General features: G+C 44.4%; 1 protein-coding gene across 1 annotated transcript in view; it reads left to right on the forward strand.

Annotated features, from left to right (window-relative positions):
- Positions 1-19,821, forward strand: part of nrg3b (neuregulin 3b) — a 158,911-nt gene extending 139,090 nt beyond the window's left edge. Inside the window, exons 4-9 of the mRNA XM_084002049.1 lie at positions 173-199; positions 3,488-3,590; positions 6,346-6,472; positions 11,478-11,587; positions 15,629-15,811; positions 18,949-19,821. Of these exons, the coding sequence (XP_083858175.1) occupies positions 173-199; positions 3,488-3,590; positions 6,346-6,472; positions 11,478-11,587; positions 15,629-15,811; positions 18,949-19,660 (1,262 nt within the window). The 3' untranslated portion in view covers positions 19,661-19,821. The remainder of the gene's footprint in view (positions 1-172; positions 200-3,487; positions 3,591-6,345; positions 6,473-11,477; positions 11,588-15,628; positions 15,812-18,948) is intronic.
- The last annotated feature ends 2,085 nt before the right edge of the window (positions 19,822-21,906 follow it).

Here is a 21,906-nt window from a genome sequence, read left to right on the forward strand (position 1 = left end):
GCCGTCAAGCCAACTTTACGGTCTAGTTGCAGCATGTGTCTCTCCCCACAGGTGAGTCAGATAGAGGCCCTTCATGTTGTAACTGTTTTCTTCTCTCCCTCTTTCTCCCCCCCTCTGCCTCTGTTTACCCCCTTCCCATCGTTCTCATGCTACCTGGCCTTGAACGGAGCAGCGGATGAACTCGGGATTGAGTTCATGGGTAAGACATCTTTTCATTGAGTGTGCGGGGCACCCTAATTGTCCGCGTGCCTTACATGTTACACCACATACAAGAAAAAACACACCATTCCACCACAACAAGGCCACTCACCTTGGAAAATGAATGCGGGGCCAGTCGCCATGGAAACACAGTTGTGGCAAATTAGGTGTGTGTGCTGTCTGCATGAAGAACAATGGCGTTAGAGACGATGGAGCAGGAAAGACACGGTGCAGCGGCGTCACGTACGAATGGGTGTCCACTTGTATGCCACATGAACATGCAGGCGGCTTAGCAGCCACTTCTGAGTCGGCTGTGATATATATGGTGAGGAAGACCACCGTCTGTGTTTGGAGTGATCTAGCAAATTGCAATGGGAATACACTTGAAAACCTCTGTTGGTATCTTTAAACCTTCCAGGGGGGAAACATCTTTAAAGAAGCAAATGATCGAGCCCCTATTTCGTTAATAATGATACACTGTTCTTTGTCTGGAGGGAATAGACAGTTTTACCCCCCGCACACACACTTTTTTATCTTTTTTTTAATTTAATTTTCTCTCAATCCTCCCTCTCTGGCTCCCTTTTGTGCATACATGAAAATCAACATTGCGTGCTGTGAAGTTTTCCATTAGCTCGGCGCCTTCATCCACCGCCGTCACGTCACACTCTCGCTCTAGGAAATAGAAGGCGCTCTGAATGCCGGAGCCTGCCGCTGCACACAACATTCCCCAGTCCAGTGATTTTAATCTGGGGACTAAATTAGTCCGGAATGCTCCTGCAGGTGGGCGGATGCATTAGAGGAAATGAGAACAGGATTGATCGATTGATAGCTGGACGGATGACAGACGGAAGCACGGGTCGTTTTTTTTATTTTTCCTTTTTCCTGAGGGCTCTGAAAAGCCCCGTGCATGCTCACTTGCTTTTTCATTGTGTTCCATTATGACTTCTGCTTTAGAAATGAATCATTTGATAGCTGTTATATAAGTCCAATATGTGACTGTCTCAGACATTCAGTCAGAATACACCAAAGCTCTGTTTGAAGTGGGGATTGAGTGCTCTAAATATGTTTTTGGGATTTTCTTCCCACTAGTTTGCCCTGATGTATTTCGCCTAATCTAGGTGTTTTTCTGGTCATGTGTAGTGTGGTTGTAGCTGTCCGTATGGTATTGTGTGGTCCTCGTGTCAATATGACATGGCTTAGCCAGTGTAGCTACAGATGTACAGTTAGTTCCGTTTCCCAGCATGCGCTTGCATCTAATTCCGAGAATGCCTTGCAGGCATCGGGCGTTAAAGCCCTTTTATGGTTAGTGAGTGCAGCCATTCAGCAGACCTTTGTAGATAGTTTTTAATGTTCAGATCTGGGAAAGGCCTTCTATCCAAAAAAAATTAATAAATAAAATCCCTGCAGAGGCTTGTCTCAGGTGGTGTCACACTTGAGCACTGATGATGTGGCAGCAGGGAAGGATATTTCCCATATATTGCAGAGGTTCCTAAGATGGAACCGTCATTTCACTGACGGTTAAAGGCCGGAGGGTTTACAGGGGCACACATACACAAGTGACACGTTCAAAGAACACTTCTGTTCTTAATATGTAAATTGCAGCTTGAAGTCACACTGCAGCGTCCTCTGACAAATTGCAGGGTGGGTCAAGTGTCTGCGAATCACTTGTTGATAGATCCACCATTAAGACGTATTATAATATTATAATGTCCAATGATTTGACACAAGTATAATGCATAATAGCACAGATATATCACAGCCCTGATCATTTGTTGCAACATTGGCGTATTATAGTTATGAATATCACCTTATATGTCGTCAGATATGCATAAAGACATTTCAGTGTAATAAATTGCAGCAGAATTTTGTGTCAGTATCACAAATTGAGGACCAGTCAGACAATAATGCACAATATAAACTAGTTAGTCACACTCCAAATTGCTGTTTTCAAGATAATAACATGCCGGAAAACACAACTAAAATTTGCAACATAATACTTTCAATATGGCCAAATGATCCAGTCGGCTTGCCAGCGTTAAATAAGCAACAGCGTGTCACGGCTGACCACCCCTACAGCATTTTTCCTTCGACAGGCTCTATTTTGATTCCAACCTCATCCTTCCTCCTTTTCACAGGAGGTGAGTGGGCTGAATAGACAGTACATCTCCACATATTCTAACTCCAGGATGTGATGCCATCTGTATTGTAATATTAAAAAAGCCACCACTTAAATGTGTTGATGCAGCACTGATGTAATGCAGAGGGAGAAAATGAAGGGGGGGGTCAAGCAGACTGCTTGGTTGCACTCCAGTGTAAGGCTTTGAACACAAGCAGCTCTCCAACCGTACCCTTAAAACAAGGAGTTGGAGGAAGTTGATAAACCAGGGCAGACAAGCGCGGATGAAGGAGACCTCCCAGGACAGTTCTCTGACAGCATCCGAAGCCACAGACGAGGCCTCAAAGGTCATGGACGGGCTGTGTTGATGTTTTCTGCACTTGTCAAGGTGGTGTGATGAGACACGGAAGGGGGGATTTATTGTTTTTGACTGATCGAGTAGCGTCACAGGAGGCTGTGTTCAAGGTCGTGAGTGTCGGCTCTCCCCAGTCGATTGGTCGCATACTTTGTGCTCATTTTGATCACTAGACGATTTGTTTTCCGCTAAGCCAGCAAGCACATCCCTCCTCCGACCCCTTGCACCCTGCGACGTAGTACAGCGTCACAATCCAGCTGCTCAGTCGGGACAGATATCCGCCGGGATCAACTGCTACTTGTCCCAGCTGCTTGTGACCTTAAGCCTCTTCTGCTGATGTGCAGGGGTCTGACAAGAAGCTCGGGGAGCATTCATTTGCTGCTAATTCCCTGTCGCCATCAGTCTCACAAAAATACACGCACATACAGTACAAGCACGCCCGCGCACGAGCACGGGGCCCCTGCTGTGCAGACAGTCCGTCGTGTTGCCTGCTGGGTTTGTCTGAGCGAAATGATTATCACACTTCAGTTAGCACATGTCACCGAGCCCTGCCTGTGTCTGCCATGTCCCTATCCCATGCTCAAACACTGACATTTACTGACAGCAGCATCGGTTGCTTTATGCTAATGCAACGCTGTGGGTGGATGCTCGTGTGTGGCCCCGCGTGTGTGTGTGTGTGTGTACACGTCCGTCCGCCGTTTTGTGTGAGCTCAATTCGTGATACACTTCTTCCTTCCTGCTCGATCGCAGCCACAGCCCATATCCTCTGTGTCAAAGTAGAAAATGCAATGGCCTGAACTGTATTCTCTCCTCCGCAGAGAGCGGTGACACTTACCAGAGGCAGGTGCTGTCCATCTTCAGCATCGCCTCGGGGATCTGTCTTCTCGGAGTGGCGTGTATGGCTCTCTACCGCCGCAACAAGTGAGTGATGCCAGCCAGCGCCACATTAGTAGAGTATGCCCCCGGCTGTGCAGAAAGAGCACTTTACTATCATGGCATGGAGCCCAATGAAATTCTAAGTGTGAGTCAGCTAGAGGAGGTTTTATCAGGGCTTTCGGATCTAAATTGTGTAGGATGCATTTGGGACGTATACTCATGTAAGATTTATTTATAAAGTTGTTTTAGCGGGCAGCTGCGTCGAAAAACGCTTCACACAAAAAGCAAAAAAGATAAAGGCAAGACAAAAGAAATGAGAGCGAAATGCATGTGTGTCCGCGTCGGCTACCGGATACCAGGCAGCATGAGAGCAGTTACTCACTGCGGCGAAGACAAAAGAAAACCATTGTAGACAAAATAAAAGTAATGGTGGAGGTTAAAGAGGGAGTTAATGTAGTTTGTGGTGATTGAATTGGTCTTGATAAACAAAAATGGCTTTTTTTTTTTCCTCTGGCGGCGCTCTGAGAACTCTAACTGCAGTGTGTATCGGTCAGCATGACCGGAGACCTGACTCAACGGCAGAATAAATGTACCGGAAATTATCCAAACCCAGGCTCCTTGTTAAATTGGATCTTCTTCTCCCCCAAATTCTCTCTGACAGTGTAGCTTCCCCCCCCTCTGCAACACATTTAAGTGTATTCTGCTCTTCAGTAAAGACCTGAAATTTCACTTGTATCAGTACTTCACAGAGAAGATTAGCCAGTGTTGCATTCTTGATAGTGTTTGAAGACTACAGCGGAGTGAGAGATAAGAGAGTTACTTATACATCTTTAAACAGCCTTAGAAATGGGAATCAAAGCCTAGTTAATTATGTGTGGTTCTAAAATTTTGTAATTAGGCTGGATAAGGAAGGGTTGCCCCGTAGTGCCCGTGCCTGCCAAATATCCACCATCAGTCGCTGCTTATCGTGGATTTGACTCGGAAATCATTTTAGTAAGGAATAAGTACTCCGCCATATCGTACATCATGCTTTAGTCTGCTTATATAATGAGCTGATGAGTATTTATATTAGCGCTGACTTAAGTAGGTGGTAACCAAACCGTGAGGTAGTCACAGTTTAACCACTTTACTCATTGGCTTCTTTTAACTTCCTGCCATATGTTACTATCCAGCTCCTAAAGGGACAAGGAAGCAACATAAAAACCCCTAAAAATAAAGTTATTTTATTTACACAGAGCTTAGATGAAAGAACAATGAAAATGTGAGACAAACTACAAAGGAAAGGGGCTTGTGGGTGCTGTTCAAATCAAAGAAATAAGAATAGTTTAACACAAAGAGGACTGTTAAAATGAAACCTTGCTACCAGCCCGTTCTGGTTGGATGCAAAACAAAACAACTCGCACCGAGTGTCTCTAAATATATATATATATATATATATATATATATATATATATATATATGTAATTAAATCAGTGATTAAACCTAAGCCTGGCCCGCTCCCCAGGTAGCTAACGAGTGCCTCGATAACTAATCACAGAGTAAATCTCACAATTAACAATAGCTCTGAAACAATGACAGCAGAGAGGCATTCAGGCTGAGTGAACCTCAGCTGCCGGGACCGTCGAGCCGTCCAAGGATTTGAAGCTCCGGTCCCTAAATTGCACCCTCTGGATCGGAGAGCTGTGGCCAGGGGCCGCGCCAAACGCCATCCCTTCTCAGACAGTCCGAGACGAGCCAAGTCTCCGCAGGAGGGAGCTGCACATCTCATCCGGCACACAAATCGCACTAAAGGAGGGTTAAACTCATTTAACACGTGAGGCAGGCGGCGGCTGTGACACCATGTCAGACTCACAGAGTTTAGCAGCCTTGTATTTAAAAAATGAACATTTAATGATGAATTAACATTTAATCTAAAAGTCTTAAGCATCAATTCATTTTTAATCCAATCAAAGTTTAATCCAAAATGAAAGTACGCTGTCATATTTTATATTTAACAAAACTAAAAGATGCCATTTTACTTTTTGTAGCCCATTTTTGTTTGGTTTGGAATCAATTTGGTGCAATTAAATTGTGCAGGTGACAAAAAAATGTATTTCTGAAGCAGGAAAGTCTGTTTAAGTCACCAGATGCGTGCGGATAAATTAACCATCGATGTGACATGTTCACTTCACAGCTTTTTTTCGATTACACATACACGCACATTATCCCTCCATTAAAACGTCCAACCAGAAATGTTCTTTGTAGTCTTTGGAATCTCTCTGAAGGTATTTCTGGAAAATCTTTGTCTTTCCAAGAATATTATCACAAAGGCATGTAATGGACGTTTCACGGTACATTGCCTTAATTAAATTTCCACTTGTGCAAGACATCTTCTCTCTCCTGATGCTATTTTTGTAACCGGTCGGAGCGCTTTTCACCACCATCAAACCTTCAGTTACAGCTCGGGAGAGTCAAAGAATATCCATATGTGAGTTGCATATTGACTGATGCTCTTTAACCTTTCAAGGCGCTCGCACCTGAACGACATTTCACAGATGTCAGATCTCGGCAGCGTCACCTTGGGGCAAATCAAAAGTCCTTCTCAATTTTAGATTTCGTAAAACTAAGTAATATTCTATATCCGTTCCACACATGGTGGGGCCAGGTGGGTCGTACAAATCAATGACTTAAATAAAAACATCGGAGAAGACAGGAAATAGCTAATACTGAAGCGCACCACCATGGTCATCTTTTTAATTAAAGCCTTACATTGTTCAAATAAACATCTGTTGTTGTGTCTTTCTCTCTGCGTCGTCCACAGAAGACACAGGGAAAAACTCCAGGCTCATTTCTCTGATAGCCGCAGCCTGAGGGACTGCAGCGTGAACGCCTCGGGCCTCATGTCCAAATCGACTCCCAGGCCCCAATACAGCCTTCAACTCCAAAAGGTGAGTGTTTTCCTATAATGTATTTCTTTCCCTTCAGTCGTTACCGTCGCTATGATGATTTCCATTCTTAAATGTATTGCATTTCTCTTAAAAAACACCGTTTTTCACAACAAGAGTTCTGAGTCCGCGACAGGATGATGTACAATGTGTGCCTTGGTAATCTCTCTACTGGCTGAAGCCTTTTGTTCACACTCGTATCTGACGGGTTGAGAGACAGTGGGGGATTTAGAGTTTCAAAGAAATGCATCATGCGTTATACGGGGGAAAAATCTGCTTGTCACATTCTCAATGACAGATCCCTGTGACAAACTGCAGATTGGAAATTGTGATCTGTGGCGCGTCACGGATCCTGAATTTCACCATGCAAGCGCAGCAACAATAGTGTACAGTAGACAAATAATGTTAAATGACACTCTCGTTGTGGCATTTTACGCCTGAGAACTCTCATACTGTATTTTGGGCACATTCATTTGCTGTGTTGAAACTTTTTGGAGTTTTGCAAATGGTACTTCCTTCTACTGTTGTAACTTTTTTTTGCAGAGGGAGAACATTTTTAACCCTTAGCCCAGAAAATGAACAAAAAAAGAATGATTCAATTATTGATAGTGAAGAAGCACAGTACGAGGACGGACGTCTTATTTGGGCAACTTTTTCAGGCATTGAAAACTCTGAAAGTATGAACTCCCGGTTTAAGTAAAAGTGGCATCATTAAAGAAAAAGTAGCTTAGTGGAAAGACAGCCTGCAGTGGCAAAGAAATGAAGGCGAGGGAAGTGACCCAGACATTCACGCCGGCACAGGTGGAGGATGTAGATGACACTGATGAGTCTGATCTCCACAGAATCCCAAGGTAATTGCCTGCTAACGTACACCTGTAAAGGTCTCATCAAAAGAGTGGAACTGCCACAATACATGAGCACTTTCCCGAATGCACCCTGTTTGTTTGGTGTCAAATGGTTACATATTGTGTGCACATTTTTTGTTGTTGTTCGGGGGAAGTCATACGCATCGCTGATCTCCTTTCATATGCTGCTGTGCGCCGGCTTTTTGTAGACAGAGTAATCTCCAGGTGTCACTGACCCTCGCAAATTGCAAGAACATAAATAAATACTTCATATCTTCTGCAATTTGCATGACTCTCACTCAAATATGCATGTGTAAAGGCCTTTCCTGGATGCAACACCGAAAAAAAAAGAAGAAAAAATGAGGGCGGTGTGTTTGAAAACCGTCACGTTTGTTTTAGACGCCGTTATATTTGTCGCTGCCAGAAATTCCCCATTTAAGATCAGCCTTGTTCTGTCGTTTCTGCGTTCCCAAATGCAGCCTGTGCTGAAGCCCTTTAATAATGCAACGGTGTGTTGTCACCCGCTGAAACAAACACCCCTCCAGCTAGCCCCACCCACCTGAACTGCAGTCAAAATGATGGGCTTTGAGCGGCTGACAGCTCAGAACATCTGATAAAAAATATCGTCGCTATTAAGATGCTGTGCTCCAGTCAAATAAAAATAATAATAAGACCCAACGCAGCACATGATTCCACTACTGCAAAGGCAAATTCATAAATCATTCCACGCGAAAACCTTCCGCCGACACCGAACCAGTCTCAGCACATCGGTGCCCAATTTAATGTCGTCCCATAGCACAACGGCAGGCTATTGTATTAACAACATGACTATGAGAATGTGGTGACAGGAATGCAATGGGGCTCAGCATGCAGCGATGGCCTGAATCCAGCACTCCCAACAAAATGAAAGCTGGACGCAGGGAGGAAGACAAAAATAAAGGACAGCAATAACACAGAAACACAAGCTAGAAGAGAACAGTGTGAAGGAAGCTTAAGGTGGCACGTTAAAGATCACTGGCTGTAGACGCCCAGCAGGGGGCCTGAGCTGAATGGACCGAGGAAAGATTAACAACTGAAGCCTATTTTTCCACAGATTTGACATAGCAACCCCGGACCACTGCTTCCACTCCACCCACTCCCTCAGCTTGCAACCAGGCTAGGGAGAGGACATGTGCCGTGGGTGGCACAGTCCTACAAGTCCTCTGGGTTTTTATTTCGAGGATAAGTAAGAATTACAAAATGGAAAAAGAAGGGGGGAATAAAAAAAAACAGAGCAGAATGTTCTCAAAGAGGCTCAGAGCATTCTCTGCGTAACTCCTCGGCATCAGTGGTTTTCTTCTGTGTGCGTTCTTGAGGCTGTGAGGTGGAGGATGAGCGCAGCGAGCTGTGAACAACAGGCTGGCTCTGTCGAGGCAGGTGCAGACGGGGAGGATGAGAATGGATCTTCCATATGATAAACCGGCGCGCCACAGGAATATCTTTAACCTCCTCCAAAAACACGTCAACTGGTTGAACTCGGGCGTGATAGGACGAGACGTTCTCCCTCAGGGTGCGCCGAGCAGCAATGCAAAGACTTATACAGTAAACACTGACATCATTGTTACACAATGCTTTCTGCAGCAATGCAATGGATGGGCCTCTTTTTTAAAATAGACCTGCGCTACCTGAATACACTTTACAGCCTTGAACTACGATGTCCGACTTCTTTGCGCTCACGCAGCGTTCGTACATATTTATGTGTGTCCTCCATCTGTCCTGGCAAATACTTATACACGTTTACACATCTGGAAACATTCCTGTGCATATGGTCCCCTCCATCTGCTATTATTAATTTGAATAGTCGCGTGAATTGCACACGCTCCTGCTGCTCGACTGTCAATTTGCAGCGTTATATAAGAGTCATATTGGAAAGTTGTAAACCAAAAGGGAAATAGAAGTGTAATTTAATAGTTATATGCTCTTCTACGAGTTGGACCCTCTGGCTATAAGAGTGTGTCAAAAATGTATATAAATAAAAGAGAGATATGTGATGCACCCATGAGACATAATGCACCGATAACAGACATGCACCGACATGAAGGAATAGGGGCACACAGGCTGCGAAGACAAGGCCCCCCGAAAAACTCAATTCCCTGCAGCCAGAAGCTGGAAGTAACTAACTAGCTTGACTCGGAAGAAGAGGCCGGTTCACCCTCAGGAATGATGCAAGGCTGCATGAATACTTCATGGCCGTGGAGAATAGCAAGGGGCCACCGTACTGAGCCTTGTGTATGAAAAATCCACAGGAAAATATTTGAATAAAAGCCACAAGGCTGTGTTCTGTTACAGTCCTCTCTCACAGACACAGTGTCTTCTTTCCGCAAGACTCTTGACAAAATTTCAATAAACGGGATTTGGACAGGTACGGGAACTGGCTCCCTGCTCTTATTTCAAGTATTTCTAAATTAAGTTGAAGTTTCAAATAGATCCGACGAGCTGAGGTTTCGCGTGCTCGAAAATATGTTGTTTGATGTTATCAATTGTTTTTTATCATAATTGAGCTTAAACAAAATAAAAAAAACAGAAGGTACAGTGCCATCAGATAATTAAGCAGGCTGCCAGCATGAGGGACGAATATTAGCCAGTAAGTGTTGTCACAGAGGCTTCTGTAGGTAGTAGGTGATTAATAAAAAGGACGGGCCAGCGCAGCTTGAAAATTAATAACGCTGTCAACGGCTACTACTCAATGCTAATGTGCATGTCGGTGCATAATTCTAGAACAGGTGATTAACATTTTAGTCTCGTAGGGGCCCAAATTGTGTTTGCGGTGGATGGTGGTCACGTAGACACATTGCTCAGTTTGAACGGTGAGCTACATGCGGCGGCGGTGGCGGCGGCTCGTAGCCCAGGGAACGTCCTTCATGAAGAATGGTCAAATATCCCATTATGCACAGTTCAGGACCTGTGATTTGATGGTAATCCGAGGAGGATTAATGCTGCTCTGAATGCATAGGTTTTTCCTTTGCTCCTTGTTAGGTTGTTGATAGTCAACATATTGATATATTTTTTCGGGCTCCTGTATTTTTTTTTTTTTTGTTCCCCCTTGAAATAAATCCACGTTGCATTGTGTTTATCCAAGCCCTTCACAAGTGGCGTAAAACAAGGTAAAAAAGTGAGATAGGAGGGGAAAAGTGAAATTGGTTACAGCATGCAGGTCTGCCATTGTCTGCCACTGGCTATTTATTTTATCCCCTGACATAGATATCATCCTCCGGGGAAAAAGTTTGCTTCGGTAATTGTTCCAGAAAGTGAGGCGCTCTCGTCCTGCAGGGTATACGGGAGGGTGGCCAAAAAACTGGGCTCTTTTCTTGCACAACTGGTGAGCGGCGGTAACAGCTCCCTCTGGGAGTCAGGGGTGTAAGGGAGGAAAAAGAGGCTTATCAGGCGTGAGCACCCTGAACCCCGGCTCTAAGTCACATGCAATTGCTTTAATGGCGTTAAATCAGAAAGAGAGAGAAGGGCGGCGCAGGAAGCACTGGAACTGGAATAACAGAATTATCTGGTGACTGTCTCACAGGGGGGTTCTCGGGGCTGCCGTGGCCCCGGTGCCAGAGCTCTGTCTCGGCCCTGTTGTAAGATAATGGTGTTAATTCTGATAAGAATAACGGGGGAAGAATTTAGGAGGTGGAGGGGGGGATTCTTTAGGAAACCATTAATGTAATCTTGTGTTGGATTAATTCTTTAGTGCAGCGGGAGTGCTATGAGGGCCATGGCGGAGTTTATTCACAATGTGTCCCTTCCCTAATCTGCAGTTTAAAATGTGAAGTGTAATTAAAGACACTCCGCCTGACTAAAGGGGGGGTCACATCCGGGAGAGAACCTTCTCAACCTGACTGGGGACTTAAACCTGGGTGGGGGACTCTCTGCTGAAACCACATGCAGCGTCCCCAGCATTATGAGCTCATTTCCTGTGTTGCCTCGCATAATCACTTACACTGCTTGTCTTGTTTTTGATTTCGATCGTTGTAATAAATCAACCAAAGCCCGGCTATAATAAAGAAACTGCATTTCTGGGTCTTTTCTCGTCGAACGACGATAATAACGAAGATGCAGCCTGAAGCTACGATGACCGGGTTTCACCGTATTCACTTCTTCTTCTTCTTCTTTTTCTTTTTTTTTTGTAGAGCTGCAGTTCTCACGGATCGTCTGTTAAGGGCAGCAGTGCGGCACCGGGCACGTCGACAGCAGCCCCACCTATTCTCAGCAGAGCGCTGTCTAAAGGGAAACGCTTCAGGTGACAATGTGACATCCTTCCTATTTCCTCTTTCATATCGATCACTGTAACCAGATAGGAGAGGCAGCCAAGGGAGAAGTGTAATCATCCCGCGAATATGGTAGAAAATATAGACCTCTCTAATAATAAACGGATTTTTAGAATAGAAAGATTTATGGTGAATATAATATGTTAAATATGTATATTGGATACATTGCCAACGCCATAAGCTTTGCCTGTGCACATATACTTAGTCCGAATCTGACATTTCATCAGAAGATTATTGGTTTTATTGGATTAATGAAATGAAAATGACTGTCTTTCAAAATGACTGGGAAACAGAGATATCTTTGTTTACACGGCGTGTGCGGTAAATTGTGCAAAGTGATTAAATGTGTGCTCAGCAAGATTTGACTTCTTGCACACTGATAGGGAAAAGGGGAACTCCTCTGACCAGAATTCTAATGTTCGGAGTCAAAAATTGGTCGGGCCGCATCCTTTCACGTTGAAGATTCAACAAAACGGAACAACTTCCCGTTACGTGGGATCTGGAATGAGGCTGCGCCTTGTGATCACAGCAGTCGGCATCAAACGCTGCCAATTCAAATCCTTCGGAAGGCTTGTGGGTACGGAGCGTGTTCTAATGGCCCTATCTGGGATGTTTACAGAAAAGCTTCATTTGCTTTCATTATACGGGGTGCAGCTCCTTTGACAGGTAAACGACACTCAACTCGTGGAAGTCATTTCGCGAAAATGCATTTCCCTCATCACCTCGTAGATTGTTGCTAAATCACTAATTGATTAATATCTGCCTTCCTCTTGATTTGACGCTTAGCGGCATTGGAAGCCACTCTGGGTAACAGGGTTGTAACTGTTGTGAGAGCAGGTTGTGCCTAAGGCTCCACATATTTATTTAAAGTCTGCCTACATTGCTGTGTGCGTTGGACAAACAGCGTTGTGTTGTGATGACATACAGCTATAAGAGGCGGCTATGGCTGCAGAGATAATGGGGAACTGAGAGGCGGTGTGTGTGTTCAGGCGGAGGGAGTTTTAGATGTCTGGTGACAACTTGTTTCTGTTTTAATGGGGCCGCTGCTGTGACGCAGAGGAAAGTTTTCCCGAAAGGTTTTCGTGCGTGGCTGCGGGGAGACGGGTGCCAACTCCGTTCTGGCTTCTTAGTCTCCACAGTGTCGTGCAGGTGCTTCACGGAGGGCAGCTGACAGTCAATCATATGTTCAGCCGGTTCTCCGAGGAGGCAGAGGAGAACTAGACTGTGATGGACGATGTTCAGATGCTTTCAGCTATTGACCTGAGGAAAGTGGGCCATGTTTTTTTGAGCCATTGGGAGAAATGCCTCCATGAAGGCATGTCAATATGTCCCGTCAATACTGCTGCCTGAATACCATAGGGTTCGTCACCAGGTATCAGTATGTGCAGATTGATTTACACGCTTGAACGCACTGTTCAACACTGTAGACATCACATAAATTATCGAATACATTCCACACATATATGAGATAACCATAATAAAAACATATTGCCTGCTCTTGAATTAGAATAACAGTGTGAGGCTGTGCAGTGCTGTTTTGAGCTAAATGCTAATATGCTGATGTTTAATAGATATAATCTTTACCATCTTCACCAATTTGCTTTAGTTTGTTTTTTTTGCATGCTGACTTTTGCTAATTAGCACTTAATGCAAAGTACATCTCACGCTGATGGGAAAAGTAGTTTTGCAGGTATTTGTTCATTAATGGCGGGACATGGAATATTAACTTGAATCCATCGTGTGGCTAACGTTTATGAATCAACACTTCCTCTCTATGTACCATAGAGTTTGTTGTGCACATGTCAGTGGTGGGAAATGGACAAATCCATCATTTTGAACTATCATTTCCAATTTTGATAACTTCTCAATAAACTGACCAGCACAGCTGGCTGTCCTCCGCCTGTTCTCAAGCATATTACCGATATGCTTTGCCAGCAAAATGCGATGGAAATAACACCGTCCGAGTCGATGTCCAATCATCACACGGCCAGCACTCAATCATTGTTGTCATTTGAGCTATTGTGTAATTTGATCACCGAGATTCCATTGTCATGATTGGACGACGGGGGAAATTATAGACTAATCAATATTCTCACATCAAATCAGGAAGCATGGGGTTTTTCAGTGTGTGGTGGAATCCTGCTGGTTCGGTGGAGACAAGTGTTTAATCTCATCGTCTCCCTGGGTTTTCTGACTCTACTGTGTCCAAAAAAAAGTCACAAACAGAGAAGAAGTTAAAATATTTGCTGAATTACTCTCGCAGCCAGTCTTACTCATTTAACATCAGGAGGCTGTACATTTTTTTTTTTGGAGGGGGGGAGTGGAGATAAGCAGCTGCCTTGCCGTTTTAGACCTTTACCAGTGAATAATTACAGCAGCCTGGTGATTATGTTCCCAAAATCATATTTGAATTTTTCCAGCTTTCAGTTAATCCTAATTAAAAAAAATCAGCACGCTAATAGCCAACAAAACTGTCATAATTCATTTATTCATATCAACTTTTCTACAACATCAGTCCAATGCAAACGTTAATGCCGGCGAAGACCAGAGGCAGCATTAGCTATGCACATTGTTCCACAGCCACGGACGTTTTGGAAATGATTGTGGCTGAAACTTTTTTCCGCACAGCGTCCCAGTCAGCTATCAATTAATAACCAGATGTGTACTGGACTATTAAGTTTACCGCGTGAATTAAAAGAGTTCACTTTGAGGACAGGCGAGAAAAATCTTTAAAGTTTAGAACTCTTGATTAACATTTAAACGCAGTCCACCACTTCATACATAGATGATTTTTTTGTAATTTGTGGCTGCCGCAATGCCAAATTATTCAAGAGCCAAAATCAAGCTGGGAGAATGCTTGTCGCTGATTTGTGTAAAGTGCTTCAATCCAAACATGTTTCTCACCCGGCAGTCTTAATATATCAAAAGCTGTATTTGTGGTTTCGGTTAAACAGACACAATCAAGTGACCTGTTACTCTTGAAGGGAACGGTGGCAGGTGAACAACAAGGCAGCCGCAGTGCTGAAACGGGCTCAACTAAACTGGAAGAGATCTCTGTTTCACACTCCCACACGTGCTGTAGGAGTTGTTTGTTCTTGCGCGATATACATACACATCAGATCGCAATGTGGTGCAGTATGAGTTTGATTCACATTCGGTGTCACGGCTTTATCGCTGCGGACGTGCTGGGATCTGCTCTGACGTTGACCACTCGCTGCCCACAGAACTATTTAAAAACCCGCGTGCCTCGGCAAGAAGCAAAGGCTCTAACGGCTGCCACTTTGATCCTTGACCGGCAGGATATCGATATATCTGGTCCGTTTTGATGCCGGTATAAGAAATGTGCTCTTGAAGTTCACTGAAAGAAACATTAGCAGTGTTGTTTTCTAGAAGAGCGTGGTGGAGGGGTTATGTCGGCCATTCATTGTCCCCAGATGCTGAATCATTGGGGATCCTCTGAAGTATTGGATGGATTGTCGCGAAAGATATTCAAGATCCACAGAGGATCAAACTGTAATGACTTCGGCGGCGCTCTGACTTTTAATCAAGCGCCATAATTAATTAGGTCACCAATTTTGTATGACAAAACACCTGCTCAACATACGACACTCCCATCATCCTCAGCTGTAGTTTCTAATTGGCAAATGTTAGCAAGTGAGTTTAATGTGCTAATCATCAGCATCAATCAGTAGCACGTTCATGTTAGCTTGTAGCTCCACAGAGCTGCTAGCATGGCTCTCTCGCTTTTTGATGACAAATCATTTAACGTGGATGTCTGATTGGTAAATTACAATTCTTTTCACAACCACAGTCTGACGCTTGGACTTCAATACCAACGTCATTAATGCACAGTCGACTGAATGAGGAATGCGATGCCCCTTCTCCACTCAGACATCAAACAGAAACGCCAATTTCTGCCCAGTTCAGTCCAGATATATTTGATACAATAAATGAGTTGGCGAGTGCCGTTTGAAGTCCTGACACTCTCATTGGTTTTCTCCTTCTGGTTACAGGAGTTGTTCCCTTTCGCTTAGCCCCGCCCAACAACGGAGGGAGACCAGCTACTTCAGGACCCCGCCTGTTCCCAGAGGGAAGCACAAAATATCCACCAATCTCATCGACGGATCCCGAGTGAACAGCCACGTCTACAAACACCTGCAGGAGGACGAGTCGGCGGACATGGAGTCCATCAGAAGGTGAACGTTGTTCTTTGTCTGCTGTTAGTTTGGTTGTTTTTTCATCTTTCTGATGTGGAATAGCTTGGTCCGGCGCCACTGAGCCCGGGACGAACCGAGGGTCAAGTCGGAGTGGCAGAAGGATGATTTGAGGAGAAATGAGTTGATGAGTGAAATGCCTCAAATCCACGCTCGGAATTGAGAAATCTGATCCAGGGAAATAAATGAGATCTGCTGTGCCCTCTTTCGACTGGGACTATCACAATTAATTTGGAGGACACACTTGATCCTGACTGCTCAACAGTATCATGGCGCTGGGGAAGTCCAAGAAATGAGTCTGTGTGTGTGTGTGTCTGTGTGTGTGTGTGTGTGTGTGTGTGTAATCCTCGCTGCACTCGCCACCGGGGTTGTTGTGTGTGCTGTGAATGAAAATGTGCTGTGTCTGCAGGGTTTTTTTTTATCAGGGTTGAAAATACAACAACGGCCAAAGCTAATTATCGGATGATGCACGAGTTCACATGATCTCAAGATGTCCAGAATGGGCTAATTTGGCGGATGCTCCGGCATTATGTGGAAGCCTTGCAAGTTAACATATCAAATAAATAATTACATTTTCTGTAATGTATGAGCTAAGGATGGAGCCATATTGACTCCAAGCTAATAGGACGAGACTACAAATGGGCAAAGGATTCACTTCGGCCTTTTGACACATCTAGAATTCCCCTCATGCTCGTCCCGATGTCGAGTAAGGACAGCGAGTCGCCCTAGTTTCATGGCTATCATAAGTGGAGCACGGCCACTGGCACTGTTTCAGGAAGCATTAAAGGTAGGGAGGACTTTTTTTTGGCAGAGCCACCGCTCTCCAGTTGGCTATCTGGGGGGCTTAAAATAACTTACACATTTTAAAAGTACAGTCTGATGATCCTCAACTGGCATGGGCTCAAAAAAAAAAATAGCTTGAAAATGAAATCCTCTCTGACACATGTGGTATCAAAGAGGGGTGTTCATGTCCTCGAGAAGGGAGGAGATCATCCATGTGGAGACAAAGTATCTCACATCACTGTTTTTCCTCTTTCCGATAATGAATACGATTGATGGTTCCTAACAAGCAAGGCGAGGGAAATGTTTATCTTTCTTATGCTTGTGTTCCGAAGTAGAATAATGTCGCATAATAATCAAGCAGTTCTCTTAAACATGCAACACTAGAAACATTGAGTTATTTTGGGTTTTCTTTAAGGACGTAGAGGAGAACATCTTTAAGCCCGAGTAAGGCAGTCCTACTTAGCATATGACTCAGGAACGGCCTAATTTGCTGCCAGCGTGTGCGACTTGAGCGATGGCACTGTTATCAGAAACGTCTGTCGTTAAAGCAGGGTCCCTTGTGCATTTCGCACACTTAAAAGTGCCGAGCAACGTTTCCATTAGCATGCCAACCTGATTGAGCGCTACAGTGGCTTGTAAGATTCACTGCAAGCTGCCAAACTCTTTATGTGACCTATTTCCATAATTTACATTTTTAAACAAAGCTCCATGGAGCTCAGCAGTTCTTTCACATCGGCTGTGCAGGGATATCCTCCAGGAGTCTAACAGTTTCCCTCTCTTCACACACACACATGCATGTGCACGTGCACGCATGGCATAACAAATAAACAAACTGCTAAATAAACTAATTAGACTTCTTTTTCAAAATCACAAAGGCTGTAAAATCTGCAAGCTGTGGGCAGTGTAACCTGACACAGATTTTTCCAAGTGTTTAGGGGAAGAGCTCCTCATCTTCTCAGGGATAAGATTGTACATTTGACAATTTAGATCTCATTAGCCATTGATCATTTCCTCCGAGGACCGTCAGTTGAGTACATTTCACCGGCCTTCAGGAGGCTGAAATAACGTATCTCTCTACTTACCAGCCATACAACAAGCTACCAAGCTTACAGCCCCCTCCTCCTCCTCCTCCTCCTCCTCCTCCAGCCCCCTTCTCTCCCTTGTTGCCATGGATACACCCTCTCATCTCTGGAAATGAGAAATGGGAGTTGGAAAGGAGAGTGCGAGAACGAGAGAGGGGTAGGTGAGGAAAGAAGGAAGATTGCGCAGAGATGATCAGCGGAAGGAGCGATGTGGGCGCAGACGGCGGTAGAAAGTGTTCGAGGCGAGCAAACAACGAGAACGCTCTTCCATGTTTTCTCCAGTCTGTGACAACGGATCCCGGCAGAGCATTGTCAGTTTCATTATCCGGTGTCAAAACATTATATTTACCCATCGCAGATAAGGACAGGATTGAAGGCAAATTTGCCACGGGAGTTATTTTTAGATGTGTTTTGATCTGCCGGATTTACCTCCTGCTTGCATTTGCCCTTCTAATACCGAGGGAGGAATGGGAAAGTAATTCAATTATTTAAACTTGGTTATGCTACAAACAGTCTCTGAAGGCTGACAATAACACCGGCTGTCTCCTCAGGCTCTGTCGGGGTGATTTAAAATGTGAATGGTGTCTTCAGTAACAATATTAACTCCTGTGCGCGCGTTCATATACAAACTTACCTTCTCGGCTCTGGATCAGTTTCACCGCTCTGCTGTATCATTTTCATTCGGAACACGACGCCTTTCAAGCTTGTTGGCACTGTTTCCTGATAATTCACTCATACTTGACGGCAGGATGCATCATCATGCAAGCTGAGACTCCCACGCCCACGAACGCATCTCCATTCACCCCCAAATGTCACATGAGAAGCACCAGGTGTGTTTCGGGGAACACACATGTTCAAGGAGGCAGACTTTGACACTTACTCCCACAGGCCTGGGGTCAGCTGTGCTGCTAAAGCCCTAAATCTCCCATAAGGCAGCCATGGGAGAGGGGATTTTTCAGTTAGACATTAACGCAGCAACAATACAGATTGCTCTTGTTGAGGATTAGAAATAATTACACAAGATTATGAGAGAACAATACCTAAATAATAATTGTATCGGTGCAAGATAGTTAGGTTTTTGTTGTACGGAACAATGAGGGGATGAAACCCTTTGTTTCATTATTCTGTTTCTCACTCTTTTTTATTCCTCTTAGGAAATGAGCGTCTCGAGGGGAAAAGGTCACAATATAAATGACTTAGGTTCTCTCCCTCTATCTCTCTCACCCTGTCATTTCTATTCTTCTCTGCCCACAGGTGTGATTCTGCCAGTGGAAAGGTCGGCGCTCTCCTCAGCAGGAGTTCACTCTCTCACTTCGCAGCCAGGAAGGGATGGACCGAGGTCCCGTGCACACGTCTGGATAAGGGAACGACCTACCTTCCGTCTTCCCTTCGCACCCGCTCCGTGCCCATCATCCCCTCGCTCCAAGCGTGTGACCTCGAGAGCGCGGACACGAGCGGGCGGAACCAAGGGCGGCTCCTCAAGTGGCACCCGGCGCCCACAAGCAAATCCCCTTCTCCGCCCGGCGAGACCGGTGTTGTGCCCGGCGGCGTCGCCCCCCCTGCCACCATCACCGTCACAGTGGGGTCGGAGAAGAATCCCGGCTCGGCACAGACGCCCCGCACCTTTGAAATTACAGTGGAACTGGCCCAGGAGTTAAAACAGAAAAGCCTTTCCATCCCCATGAAAATGTCTCGGCCTCAAAACGAGATCCACCCAGGTGGCACAAACACTCTCGAGGCTGGCAGCGCACAGGAGTCAGACGGGAGAAGCGTCCAATATTCAGCCAGAGCTCTGCACACAGGCGCTGGGACCAGAGGTTTGAAGGCAGCAGGCCAAAGAGAAGCCCCGGGACGGTGCCAAGGTCAGACGTCCCTCGTGCACGGAGGAGTAAACTACTCCTTGGCCACCAAAGGGCCCAGCTGCAGAGGAACTGGAAACGCTTACGCCAGGCCCTCTGCAAGCTGATTGGATTAACTCTATAAAGCTTCAAAGACACTCTTTCCAATAACTGTATACCTTTGCTGGTGGCGCAGGATGGTTAGCAGGTGGGACCATCTGTGTGGCCACACGGACCAATAACAGATGGCCGTCAATTTTGAAGGAACATGAACAGATTGAACTGCAGACGCGGGGAGAGAGAAAAAAAAAACAACAAAAAAACTGACATCCAATTATAAAGAAACAGAGACAAACAAACACACGTTGTGAATAAATGTGACTCGAAAAAGGAAAAACAAAACCATGACTTGAGTGGAAGCTTGACTTAAACGGTGTATTGAAAAAAAAAAAATGCCACTATTTAAACGGAGCTTCTACTTAGAAACCAAAATAGTGTGTCATCTCTATGTTGTTTCTCTATTGTAAAGAAATGAAATTATATATGTCATATAATATATGTCATATAGACGTATATATATATTTGACATACAATTGTGACAAAATAAAGACTAAGATAACAGTGTTAATTAAGGGCTTTATTCATCTCAACAATGTGAAGAATGTCTGCTTGTGTCTTAAATACACTGAATATGTAACAAATACAAAAAAAAGCTTTATCGTAGGCAACTGGACTTGCTTGAGGTACTCGACGACGTTTCTCCTCTCATCCAAGAGGCTTCTTCAGTTCTACCCGAGCGAATGGCACACTAGTTAAATAGTTATGCCAGTTCCACAGGTCAGGAGCAGTCCATCTGCATCTTCAGATGCCTTCAGGACAAGGCAGGACACTCTCTTTTAAGAGTCACATGCCTCTCACAGTATTACTGACACTACAAGAGGTTAAACACCTAAACTCCCCACTAGTCAGAACTGAAGAAGCCTCTTGGATGAGAGGAGAAACGTCGAGAACCTAAAGCCAGTTACCTACGATAAAGCCTTCAAAGATGACCACGACCTGGATGACCCAGAATCTCCACAGACACACTGAATATGTTGCAAACTGTATGTCACATAAAATAAGCCACGTTATGTAAAATTCAATCCCAGTTTTCCCTTTATCTCCGTGGCAACCTGTAGCTGGATTTAATCACCTGTTTAGCTGAACCCCATACCGCCAACCTTAAATCAGCCACACTAATGAAGAATAGCTCATTATTTCTGCTTCAGACATAAGTAGCTGTTCTTCAGGTGTGTGTGTGTGTGTGTGTGTGTTTGTATGCGCAGGTAGGGGGTTCACTGGAATTAATGAGGGTAAAGAGTGCAACAGTAAGGAAAATCTTCCCTTTTATTTTTGAGTTGAAGGGTGGAGAGAATGAAGGCACCAACTGAGCAGAGGATAATAGCTCAAAGTTGGGTGATGGTGCACTAACACTGTGTGCATGAAGGGAAAGGTATTTCACTCCCTTTTCTTTTTTTTCCCCATGATGCACTTTATACTATATCCATAGGCTACAAACACAATAGAAGATTAACTCTAACAATGGCCATGAGGTTTGTGGATGGAAATGAAGCAAGCAGAGTACAATTCCGTATTCATGCCTCATTTACGTCAAATTCAGTATATCTGCTTTTCTCCCTTTCAGGTTTGCAAAGACGGACGGGGAGGTAAGTTGTACAGGACTTACAAATGGGTATTATTGAGACTTCTTCATCACTGCTCTGCAGAATATAACCATCTTGAGTCTATAAGAAGGTTTTTTTTATGGAGATTAAAATGAACTGCATTGATCTCTGAGGGGAAATTGTGCCAAAGCAGCTGCAAAGGGAAGATAAAATTACCGTTTATAGAAAATATTTAGGATTCTGAATGCATACAGTGAACGTTGGCTAGACATAATTCACCACGCATTTGGCTGATTATTCACATATTTACGGATTTACATACTGTATTTGCTCTGCAGTGCAAGACCACAAAGGGAAGGTGTGCAGACAGACGAGTGTCTAATTAAAGCAAACCACTAGAACTACTTTATATGCAACATCGTTAACCAGAGATAAACTGAAAGCACGGAGCGCACAGACAAAAGAATGATATGATATAAATTGAATGGCCTCCATAAGGCGTATGGGTCCATAACCCGTAGTTAATATTGGAACACATCATGCTGAACTGGATAATCCGTAAACTGTTGCATATACTGTATTTACATATTGCACATAACATGTTCCCCACTTCATTCAAACTGCTTTATAACAGGTATGGATTATTTCAAAAGACACCAAGAACATGTATATTTCATAAATGGTTTGACTTTTAGACATCCTGGCTTTTT

Source organism: Eutrigla gurnardus (genome assembly GCF_963514095.1).
Source record: "Eutrigla gurnardus genome assembly, chromosome: 22".
NCBI lineage: Eukaryota > Metazoa > Chordata > Actinopteri > Perciformes > Triglidae > Eutrigla > Eutrigla gurnardus.